The sequence below is a fragment of the Acanthochromis polyacanthus genome, chromosome 5 (genome assembly GCF_021347895.1).
Source record: "Acanthochromis polyacanthus isolate Apoly-LR-REF ecotype Palm Island chromosome 5, KAUST_Apoly_ChrSc, whole genome shotgun sequence".
NCBI lineage: Eukaryota > Metazoa > Chordata > Actinopteri > Pomacentridae > Acanthochromis > Acanthochromis polyacanthus.
The window spans coordinates 3,494,765-3,507,495 of NC_067117.1; the positions used below are offsets into that span (position 1 = coordinate 3,494,765).

At 39.3% G+C, this 12,731-nt stretch overlaps 1 protein-coding gene across 1 annotated transcript; it reads right to left on the reverse strand.

Annotated features, from left to right (window-relative positions):
* Positions 1 to 3,173: 3,173 nt before the first annotated feature.
* Positions 3,174 to 4,627, reverse strand: LOC110946693 (nuclear factor 7, brain-like). Its single transcript, XM_022188202.2, has one exon. It carries the CDS (start codon positions 4,614 to 4,616, stop codon positions 3,276 to 3,278), a length of 1,341 nt encoding a protein of 446 aa, XP_022043894.2. The 5' UTR covers positions 4,617 to 4,627; the 3' UTR covers positions 3,174 to 3,275.
* Between the last annotated feature and the right edge of the window lie 8,104 nt (positions 4,628 to 12,731).

The window sequence follows — 12,731 nt, forward strand, 5'->3', positions numbered from 1 at the left end:
GAGAACAATGAAGGGAGATGGTGGTGAACCTGCACAGTATTTATCTTCAGAGAACCATATTCCCCATAATCCAGATGGGATCCTTCCCTTTCTCTGGACAGACTCTTCTAACACACCCAGAGCCCAGTCTGTACTGTCTCTAATGTTGACATTCCAGTTGTGAGTTCCTGAGTCGAAGCCTTCAGAGCTCAGAACAGAGTTGTGAAAATCAATCCTCTCTGGATTATCAGGAAGCTGCTGTTTATCTCCAAATCTTACACTGGTCAGATCTTCAGACAGGATGAGTTTTGGATTTGCAGTGTTTGGGTCCAGAATGAGAGGAGTGTAGGAGACCATGTCCTTCATGTTGTTCCAGATGTTGAAGCTCAGGTTGCCCACATGTTTGGCCTGGTCTATGAGAGCTCCTGAGAGCAGCTGTGGATCCTTCAGCAGGAGGCAGCGCTGGACTCTTTCCACTGCAGCCTTGTAGTTTAGCAGGAATGAGATGTCTTCAGCTCTCAGCTGCTCCTCTGTGGCTCTGACTGTGTCTGAAAGATCTGCTATCTCTCTGCTCAGAGCCTCCATCTTCTCCTTCATCATCCCAGTCTTCTGCTCCTCTTCCTCCCTCAGTGCAGCCATCCTGGCCTCCTCTTCCTTTATCAGAAACTGGTGAAGCTTCTCAAGCTGCTCCTTAATCTGCCTCTCTGTGTGTCGGGCCTGGACCTTAATGTGTTCTGCTGTTTGATCAAACTCCACTTTAACTTGTTCAGAAACCTTCAGCTTCTCCTTCAAGGGCTTCAGAGTTTCCTGAAGTTTCTCCCTGTGTTCTTGTGCAGCTTCACTGGTGAAGACCGACTTTGAAGATCTCTGAGATCTCTGTGGCCGGAAGGACTCACACAGATTCTTTAAAGCCAGGTTAGAAGGCAGATCTTCTCTTGAAGATCTTCTCTTACAAACTGGACAGTCGTGTGTTGGTTTCTGCCTCCACCAGGTCTTCAGACAGTCTCTACAGAAGCTGTGGCTACATGACAGAAGAACAGGATCTGTGAAGACGTCCTGACAGACCGGACAGCAGAGATCCTTCTCTGATCTGGAAGCCATTTGTTCTGAGAGTGGAGCTGAAAACACAGCAGACACAGAGTCCAGTGAGTCACTGCGTTCTCTGAAAGCTCCTTTGACTCTGAGTGGTGTTTCTGCTCAGACTCACCTTCAGTGTTTGGAGTGTCAGCAGCTGGAAGCAGCAGTGTTGTAGCTGGACTCAGTCTGAGGACGCTGAAGCTCCATCTGATTGTCTGAGTGTCTCTAAACCAAGAAAGAATCACAAACTCTTTCCTGGTGTGTCTGAGGTGAGCCAGGTGAGGGGTGGAGCTTTGCCACGTCTTCTCTTTTTTCACCTGTAACTCATGGGTGTGTTTCATTCCAGAGAAGTGAATCATGTATCAACAGCAAACGTCAGCTCGTGTTGTTCAAGTTGTCAAACTAGTTGAGTCAGGTGGTGATGAAGACTTGTGCTGGTTTTGTGTCCAACAATCCGAAAGCAGAGGCCTGATCCACGTTTTGTCTATAAATTGTTGTCATGTTCTGTTAGACTCTTATCCTGTGTGTTTCCTTCTCCATGTTTTCTATGTTTTCCTGTTTGTGTCGCTCTCTGTTCATTTATTTGTACTTTCTAGCTTTGTTTTATGTTCCTTCTTGTTATATTTTCAATTGGTCTTATCTTGTGTTTCTCAACAGCCTCACTGTTTGTCTAAAGGAAGAGAAGCAAGCTAAGGAGGAACATATAGGTGATATGATCAAACTTTATTCAGTAATAACAGATTACACAAACCAGAGCCACACCCAGCAGTCTAAGGCACACCTGTGCACTAATCATGGTGTCTAATCAGCATCTTGATATGGCACACCTGTGAGGTGGGATGGATTATCTCAGCAAAGGAGAAGTGCTCACTATCACAGATTTAGACAGATTTGTGAACAATATTTGAGAGAAATGGTGATATTGGTATGTGGAAAAAGTTTTAGATCTTTGAGTTCATTTCATAAAAAATGGGAGCAAAAACAAAAGTGTTACATTTATATATGAATCACTTTTACTGATTGGAAACTTTATGGAATTTAAAGTACAATTTCTTGTTTTAATTTTATTAAAAAATAACTAAATCTGAAACATTTTCCCCCAAAATCTGTAAATATTCATACTGTTACAACAAATAACAATACGAAGGTACAAATATTGCTTTCTTCTTGCTGTTGTTTAGATTCTCGCCACTTTTATCCACTAAATGTAAAAATCCAAAAACACTATTAAGAATAAACCACCACCAGAAAAACTAAAACAAAGAAACATTTTGAATATATTGATCCTGTTGATCTCTAACTGCAGAAAACAATCTGACTTCTGATATTTAACTGATTTAACTACAACAAAAAACTATATTGTAATTTTAAAGTCACACATTGTTAAAGAACAAATAATTAACAGTGAAAATAAACAGATTTTATTATTTGCAGTCTTGCTTTGTCTTTGTTTTGCTTTTGCTTTTGTAGGCAACGTGTAAATTAATATTTTTCTCGGATTTTACTAGTTATTATTTACAATTTAACAAAACACAGAAAATCCATAACACCAGTTAAACTCCTTTTGATATTAAATAAGCCATTTTCAGTGAAATGTTGAGGTTCATTGATTTTAAAAAAAAGAATACTTTAGTTATTAAATGCAGTGAAAAATAGTCTAGTTTCAGACATGTTACATTTAAAGAAATACAGATCTTTGTTGTTTACATCACTTACATTTATCTGTTTTTTGTGTTAAAATGAAAACTATAAAATACACAAACCCAGACATCTACCTTAAAATGCAGCAACCAACTTAAAACACAGATGTCCACCATAAATAGAAAACACTTCAACTGAATTAATATTTTCAATAAAACTGAGTTCAAATGTGAAGAACTTCTCATAAATGTAATCAAACATGAATCACTTTTACTGGTTGGAAACTTTATAAAATTTAAAGTACAGTTTCTTGGTTATTTTGTTGAAAATTAACTAAATCTGAAAAAGTTCCCCCTGAATCTGAAAATTTTCAGAGCATGAAGGTAAAAATATTGTTTTGTTTTTTTTAGATTCGCACCTATTTCGACACAGAAAAAGAAATAGCCCAATACAGATTTTTTTTTTTTTAAAAACAGCCACTAGTAAAAACAACAAACACAAAGAACAACAACAAGGAGACGTTCTGAATCTATTGATCCTGTTGATCTCTAACTGATCTGTTCCACTGTCACTGAGACCTATGGGGAAATCTGAACTTTACCATCAGTGTAAATGTACACAAACATCCTCTGAGTGAAAGTGTGATTGAAGGTGTGAATGTTTGTTTCAGTATCAGGATCAGAAAACGACAACTTTCCTCTGTTATAGTCCAGATTCACTCTGATCCTCTGGAGCTTCTTCTGCACTGAAAGATCAGTGGAGGGAGCTGGTGGTGAATCTGCTGAGTATTTACCATTATAGAAGGATATTCCCCATAATCCAGACTCTATCTCTCCCTTCCTCTGGACAGACTCTTCTGACACACCCAGTTGCCAGATTTTATTTTTTCCAACCTCAACATTCCAGCTGTGAGTCCCTGAGTCAAAGCCTTCAGAGCTCAGAACAGAGAAGTAATAATCAAACCTCTCTGGATTATCGGGAAGCTGCTGTTTATCTCCTCGTCTCACACTGGTCAGATCTTTAGACAGGATGAGTTCTGGATGTGCAGTGTTTGGGTCCAGATAGAGAGGAGTGTAGGAGACCATGTCCTTCATGTTGTTCCAGATGTTGAAGCTCAGGTTGCCCACATGTTTGGCCTGGTCTATGAGAGCTCCTGAGAGCAGCTGTGGATCCTCCAGCAGGAGGCAGCGCTGGACTCTTTCCACTGCAGCCTTGTAGTTTAGCAGGAATGAGACGTCTTCAGCTCTCAGCTGCTCCTCTGTGGCTCTGACTGTGTCTGAAAGATCTGCTATCTCTCTGCTTAGAGCCTCCATCTTCTCCTTCATCATCCCAGTCTTCTGCTCCTCTTCCTCCCTCAGTGCAGCCATCCTGGCCTCCTCTTCCTTTATCAGAAACTGGTGAAGCTTCTTAAACTGCTCCTTAATCTGCCTCTCTGTGTGTCGGGCCTGGACCTTAATGTGTTCTGCTGTTTGATCAAACTCCACTTTAACTTGTTCAGAAACCTTCAGCTTCTCCTTTAAGGGCTTCAGAGTTTCCTGAAGTGTCTTCTTTTGTTGTCGTGCAGCTTCATCAATGGGTCTGAATCTGTGGTTGGAGTGTTTTTGTGAATCTCTGGAGACGACACACACTGGCTGCTGATGATCCAGACAGAAGAGTTTGTCAGAGTGTAAACTGCAGAGTGACTCTGAAGATCTCTGCTGACGGAAGGACTCACACAGATTCTTTAAAACCAGGTTAGAAGGCGGATCTTCTCTTGAAGATCTTCTCTTACAAAGTGGACAGTTGTGTGTTGGTTTCTGTCTCCACCAGGTCTTCAGACAGTCTCTACAGAAGCTGTGGCTACATGACAGAATAACAGGATCTGTGAAGACGTCCTGACAGACCGGACAGCAGAAATCCTCCTCTGATCTGGAAGCCATTTGTTCTGTGATTGAAGCTGAAAACACAGCAGACACAGAGTCCAGTGAGTCAGGGTCATTTTACTTCAATCATAGACAACAGAGTTCTGACAGTTCAGCATCTTGAGAAGGTTTTCCTGCTTGAACAGAGTCTGTGGACCCACATCTGTCAGCAGCTGGATTTAATGTTATGTTTGTTGGTGGTGATTGTCTCCCAGTAATAAAGGAGGTTCAGTCCAACAATCACTGCTGGACGAACTGAGTCCAGAAGTCCACGTCCATAAATCCATAAAACTAAAACATATTCTTACTGGAGGAAATGAGTGTGATCACTGCTGCTGCTGGCTTGAATAATCTAAAATATTTATTATGACTTATTTCAGTTTTGTGTTTACTGCATAATTCCATATGTGTTCATTCATAGTGTTGATGCCTTCAGTGAAAATCTACAATGGAAATAGTCATGAAAATAAAGAAAAAACACTAAATGAGAAGGTGTGTGTGTGTGTGTGTGTGTGTGTGTGTGTGTGTGTGTGTGTGTGTGTGGTTTAGAGTTAGTTTTGCTTAGTTTTTTTACTTTGAAAGTGTTAATTTACATATTTGCTATGTATTAAAAATCACTATTAAAACACAGCAGACACAGAGTCCAGTGAGTCACTGCGTTCTCTGAAATCTCCTTTGACTCTGAGTGGTGTTTCTGCTCAGACTCACCTTCAGTGTTTGGAGTGTCAGCAGCTGGAACCAGCAGTGTTGTAGCTGGACTCAGTCTGAGGACGCTGAAGCTCCGTCTGATCGTCTGAGTTTCTCTTTACTGATTAATAATCACAAACTGTTTCCTGGTGCGTCTGAGGTGAGCCAGGTGAGGGGTGGAGCTTTGTCACAACTTCTCTTTTTTCACCTGTAACTCATGGGGTGTGTTTCATTCCAGAGAACTGACTCATGTACCAACAGGAAACATCAGCTCATGTTGTTCAAGTTGTCAAACTAGTTTAGTCGGTTGGTGATGAAGACTTGTGCTGGTTTTGTGTCCAACAATTCGAAAACAGAGGCCTGATCCATGTCTTGTCTTTAAATTCTTGTCGTGTTCTGTTAGACTATTATCCTGTGTGTTTCCTTCTCCATGCTTTCTGTGTTTTCCTGTTTGTGTCCCCCTCTGTTCATTTATTTGTACTTTCTAGCTTTGTTTTCTGTTCCTTCTTGTATTTTGAATTGGTCTTCTTCTTGTGTGTCTCAACAGCCTCACTGTGTGTCTAAAGGAAGAGAAGCAAACTGAGGAGGAACATATAGGCGATATGATCGAACTTTATTCAGTAATAACAGATTACACAAACCAGAGCCACACCCAGCTATTCAACTATCCATGTTCAATTGTATCCACTTCACAGCTGTTAATCTCCTACTGTTGTCCTCCAGACTTTTATAATAAAAAACCCCATTACTTTCACTTTCCTTTCCTCACTGGAAAACCTAAATCTCTCCCTTAAATCAAGGCTTCTGTTTGAGCATGTTGTCGTGTGAATTAAGAGAGTAACTGACATAAATAAGCATTTATAAGTTAACTGTCGTTCTCACCTGAAAAATTCTGACAGAGCAGCAGCTTCCTCTAAAAATCACCTTACTCTAAAAATCTCTATTTTTGTTTGATAAAATCACAATGAAGTGGCACAAATTTGACACACTGACACATTAAGCAGACATAATATTGGCCACAGTTATAAATCAACATATGCACAATGATATTCAGTGGCATATAAACTCTTCTCCCCTTATTCTACCAAAAACAATTTCGTTTCTATGGCTCAAACAAAAAACTAATCTGAATCACAAAACAGCAGCATTAGAGAGACAGCAGCACCGCATCAGATCATAGAGTAAATCACAACTACACACAGTAATGAAACAAAGCAATTTGGAACTGGAGGTTGAAGTTCTCTGATCTAAATCAAAGCGATGACCCAAATCAATACACTTGAGAGTTCTGATTCTCACCCAATAACCTAAAAAAGCAAAAATGTCTGTCCACCTTTACAAACCCTGATGAGCGACCAAGACTCACTGTTTAACAGAAATACATGTTTAAAACAACCATACCAGTGTGGCCTACACGGGTCAGTAAACAGTTTCAGCCATAATCTTGGCTGTCCCTAAGATTACAAGAACAATCTCTAAGCATGTCCCCTTACACAGACGGGCATGGATGTAAATTCATAGCGGGTCCCCAGATGGGCCATAAGTGTGTATAAGTGTAAATATCTATTCACGAAAACGGGGAACTCGTGTGTGTGTGTGTGTGTGTGTGTGTGTACATGTTTATCTATATCGGTGGGGACTCATCTTACGGTGGGGACCTAAAATGAGGTCCCCACGGGTGGCAACTGCGTTTTCTTGGCCATGTTGTTGTTACTGAAAAAAGTAAAAGTACAAAAAAGTTTCTTTTGGGTTACGCATTGTTTTGGTGTTGGTTAAGGTTAGGGTTAGGGTAAGGGTTAGGGGTTAGGTGTGAATGGGAGTCAATGGTAAGTCCCCACGGGAATGGCAAACCAGACTGTGTGTATGTGTGTGTGTGTGTGCTGTCAGTATGTCTGGTGTGTGCATGAACAACTGTATGTAGACAAAGCATTGTGCTATAATGAGAGAGACAAACTAAGAAAGAATTTGCAGGTGATCGGAACAAGTTTTTTCTGCAACCATACATTTTATAAATGAGCACCACTGACAGAAACATAAAGTGTAAAAATGTCAAAATGTAATGTTGGCACATGAATAAAAGTGTGAGTTTTCAAGGAAAAGATGAAATTTTCTGGGTGACCCCAAACACATTCTTTCTGTGTTGCATCTTTTTGGTCATTTTGTCTGACTCTCTGCATCCTATTTTAGTAATTTTGCAACTTTTTGTGGTTGTGTTTTATATCTATTTTTGGCCTTTGATGTTACATTTGGTCATATCTCATCATCTTGTGTGTTTTTTTTTTGCATTACAACTTGACATTTTTAAACCTCTTCATGTTAAATTTCACACATTTTCACATTTGCTTCTTTTTTTGGTCATTTTGTTTGACTCTCTGCTCATTTCACATCTTTGTGAGCATTTTCCTGTAATTTTTGGTAATTTTAAATCTTAATAAGGTTGTTTTAGTTGTACTTTTTTCATAGATTTACATCATATTAATACATAGTAACACTTTGTGGTTGTTTTAGCAACATACTTTAGTTGTTTTACATCTTTTTGGCCCTTTATGTCTCATTTTGGCAGTTTTTTATGCTAAATTTCTGTCACATTTGGGTCGTTTTTCATCTTTTTTGGTGTCATTGTGCATCACATTTTGGTCAAGTCACATCATCTTGTAGATGTTTGACATCATATTTTGGCACTTTTACATTATTTCATGTTAAATTTCTGTTACATTTGTCCTGTTTTACATCTTTTTGGCATCATTTGCTATGCGTTCTTGTTATGTCACATCATCTCGTGGCCAATTTTCCTTCACATTTTGGTTGTTTGACATCTTAATGAGGTTGTTTTGTATTCCAATTTAGTTGTTGTACTTTTTCTCATCGATCTGCATGATACTTTAATCATTTTACAACTTTTTGTGGTTGTTTTGTACCACATTTTTCATCTTTTAGGCCTTTTGTGTCACATTTTGGTCATGTCACATCATCTTGTGGTCATTTTCTGTCACATTTGGATTGTCTTGCTTTTTTGTGGTAATTCTCACATTGACATGAGCTCACAGTAACAAGTTAAGTATAATCAGAGCGGTTATGAACAGTGGGCCGATGTTCAGACAGATGCCAGGAGGAAAATCCATCTTAAAGTGAAAATACTGGGATCATTTCCTGCGTCTCACTCGGACTCTCCTCCTGGACCCATTTTGTGGTCTTTAAATTAACACAGGAGAACTTAGAGAGAATGAAAATGTAATGTTTGAACATGAAGAGAAGCCTGGTGAGTGTTTGTTTAGCATGCAGACATACACCTCTCCCTGTGGCAAACAGAACAGAGCTAATTGCTTTTTATTCCAAATATTATCCAAGCTGAGACTCTGAGGTGTTTACATACTGATGTACTGCCTGCAGTGTTCCTGACACTGATACTCACTCAGTATTCAGCCGGTGTTTACATGAGGAACAGACACACAAAAGTTATTACCTTTCCTCAAAAGTCATGTTTGGAAAGTGTGAGCAGGTGTGAATCTTCCTGAGTTTCCTTTGAGAAAAAAAATTATGGTTCTCTGTAAGAGAAATTACAATAAATCTACCACCATACTGCAAACAAAGAGACAGAAAATTACCACAGAGACACAAAATTACCACAAAGAGACAAAATGACCACAAAGAGATGCAAAAAAACATGACCAAAAACAGACAAAAACAAGCACAAAGACAAAAATACCAGAAAGACAAAAATAACAAAAATGAGAAACTTTAACCACAAAGAGATGCAAAATGACCTCAAATAAACACAAAATATACAGAAAGGAACCCAAACAACAACGAGTACAAAGTACATTCAAAATGACCGTACAGAGACAGACAGCAACTCCAAGGAAACACAGAACAGCCAAAAGGAGATCAAATTCATCTACAAAGAGATGCAAAATGACTAAGAAGAAACACAAGAAAGTTAAAAAAAATAGGACAAATTCAATGCAAGGCAACACAAAATGACCACTAGGAAATACAAAGGGGCCAAAAAGGAACCCAAATCAACAAAAAAAGACGAAATGAGAGCAAAGACGAGGAAGATAAGAAATTGAAGACCACAAAGAGACACAAAATGACCACAAATGGCAACAAATAGACACAAACACCGAAAATAAGAGATCAAATTCGACTCCAAGCAGACACAAAATAAATACAAAGAGATACAAAACCATCACAAAGCAACACAAAATGACCACAAAGAGATACAAAATGACTAGAAAGAAACAAAAACAACCACAAATAGAAACTGGTTTAAATCATCAATTATCTCATTTTTAAAGAAAATAATTGAGATGATTTACATTCAGACCAAAGATGATGAAAACCATTTCATAAACATTTCAAATAAGCGTTCAAATCTGAGACATTACGATAAAGACAAATCAACACTGTGATGAAGGGGATTTAAAACCAGCTTTTACAATCTGCTGCACAAAAAGCAAACAGGAAACAACATAAAATAATAAAAACAATCAATCAGCTGCTTGGACCAGGAGACTTTCACCTCCATCACAAACCGTCAGCTCCGACTCCGCTGGACTTTCCTGAAGCCGCCTGCTGGTGGCAGAAAACTTATAAACCGAGCAGATGGTCCGGACAAATCGCATGAAATCTGTGACTTAACTGCGTTTTCTAATGAAATGAGGAAAACACAGCTAAAGCAAACAAACAGAGTGCTGTTGGATTTGAAGCCTTCCTCTACATCTGTTTGCCTTCAGCGTCTTTGCCTTCGTGCTCCACTTTGTCTTTGTGCACGACTTTGGACGCAATAATCCTGCATTGTCATTCACGGTCATTGACGGCTTCTCGGAGTGGAAGCCGGCATAAATTGATTTGTTGAACCAATCCCAGCTGAACATAATTGACCATCAGACGCGGGAAAAGTCCGAATGAGCAGCAGCCGTCCATCCGTCACTGCCAGATAAGGACGGAAAACAAACCCTCTCTGTAGTTTACAACTTCAATTATTTGATCTTATCCGTCATCTCGTAAAGGCCGACATCACTTTGGTGCTTCTGTTTTATCATCTGCAGGGTTATTACTGGTGGCATGATTATACGGTCACAAAAACATTGGTGAGTGGAAACGGCTAGAAGCATGTTCTGATGGACAAGGAAAATAGACAAAATAACCACCAAAACACCACAGAGAAACACAAAAAGACAACAGAGACACCGCACAAGCCCCAAGAAGATAAAATGGAAAGAATGATACACAAAACAAACACAAAAAGATGCAAAACGACTCAAACAAGATCTAAAATTAAGACAGAGGGAAAACGTTAGACGAGATTTAACACGACCACAAAGAGATGCAAAATGATTAAAGACACACAACACGCCCACAAAAGGTTAAAGAATGACAAGATGGCGTGCAAAATGGTCACAAAGACATATAAAATTAGTTAAATGGGATGCAAACTGATTACAAGGAGGTCAAAAATGAGATGCAAAGATGGCTAAAAACAAGATGCAAAATGATTTCAAAAGGATGCAAAATGAAGACATGCCCCAAGGGAGATGTAAAAAAAGACTAAAATGTGACAAAATTGCCAAAAAAACACACAAAACGATAAAATAGGATGCAAAATGATCACGAAGAGACAAAAAATTAGCTATATGGGATGCAAAATGATAATAAATAAATGCAAAATGACTACAAAAAGGTGCTAAATGAATACACAGAGGTATAAGATAACCACAAAGGGATGCAAAATGATTAAAGACACGCAACATGACCACAAAATGATAAAGAATGATGAGATGGCATGCAAACTGGTCACAAAGACACATGAAATTCATGAAATTAGTTAAATGGGATGCAAAATGACTTCAGAAGGATGCAAAATGAAGACATGCTCCGAGAGAGATGTTAAAAAGACTAAAATGTGACACAAAATGACCAGAAAAACAGACAAAATGGGATGCAAAATGATCACAGGAAGGGAACAAATTATTAAAACAGGATGCAGAATAATGATAAATAAATGCAGAATCACTCCAAAAAGGTGATAAAAAACCACGAGATGCAAAAATTGTTTCAAAGACACACAAAATTAGTTAAATAGGATGCAAAATGACTACACAGAGGTATGAAATAACCACACAGAGATGCAAAATGAGGACAAAGATCAGCAAAGCGTCCTGTGTTCCTCCTGCCTCATTACTGCCTCCACAGCTCTGCAGCAGCATCATTGATTTCCTCTTTTAAAAAACTCCTGCTGCTTCGGTCCTCCCCCTGAAGTCACGACGACCTCAGCAGAGAGCTCCACTCTCCGGCCTGCTGTATTTAAATAAGAGCCTCTTCATTCCAGGCACGCAGCTCCGTGTGGATAATTTGCTCGTAACTTTGGAGAAATTGATTCCACAGTGTGTAATGAGGTTCCAACACCGAGTGCTGGACCGCCGAGCAGCGAGTCAGGAAACTTTGGAGCAGCTCTGGGCTCCTCTGTGATAAAAATCCTTCACATCTAAACACACATAGGCTTTATTATTATTATTATTCTAAGCAAACATTCGAACCGATGACAGTTTCACACTGAGCGCCAGAACAAAGAGGTTCTGTTAGGAAGTTTGGCCTTCATCACATCGCCACGGAGGCTCCGTTTATTACACTGTACATCATAATTTAAGCCGTTTGATCCAGAGTCAGCACCACGATCAGACATTTACCACAGACAGGACTCAAACAGCAAAAAAACTCCTAAAAAGCTACAATGTCAGATGGGAATAATAAACTCTATTTAAAAGTGGTCATTTATCAGTGCTACAGAAACAAGAAACATGAGCACAGAGAGAGTAAAAACTGTACAACAACACATGAAAAAAACATGTAAGAACAGTTACAAAAGCTTCCATTAACCCTCCTGCTGTCCTCATTTACGGCGCCAAAAGAATTGCTTCTGTCCTGCCCTTGCACTTTGCTAAGCAGGCAGATAACCATCACCTCAGAAAAAAAACACACCGTTGTTGCCTATTTATTTGCTGGATGCATGGCATGGATTTTTGATGAACGAGTGAATGGTAAAACTGTAAACAAGAAACAGAATATTGTGTATAAGCTGATATGTAAAGAATAAATCATAATGTCTCCTGACTACTACACAGCCGAGTACATCTACAAAGGGCTATCGGGCTAACAGGCTAACGTTAACGCTAGCGAACGGCTAATTAGCGTCTATGCTAACGTCTCGCAAAACATATTATTTTGGATAAATTACTGGCATGAAACATCTTATACAACTCCTAGCAGTTAGTACTAAGCTTACGCTTGCAGAACATATCATTCCAGTAACTTACAGGCTGCGCTGGCTTAAAACGCAGTGTGGCAGGTACAAAAGAAGCTCAGCCGTTGTCTGTTGCCGTTAGACGGGAAGTGGTCGGCAGCATCACTTCCGGTGTCACACCAAAATAAACCGGACAGTGTCAA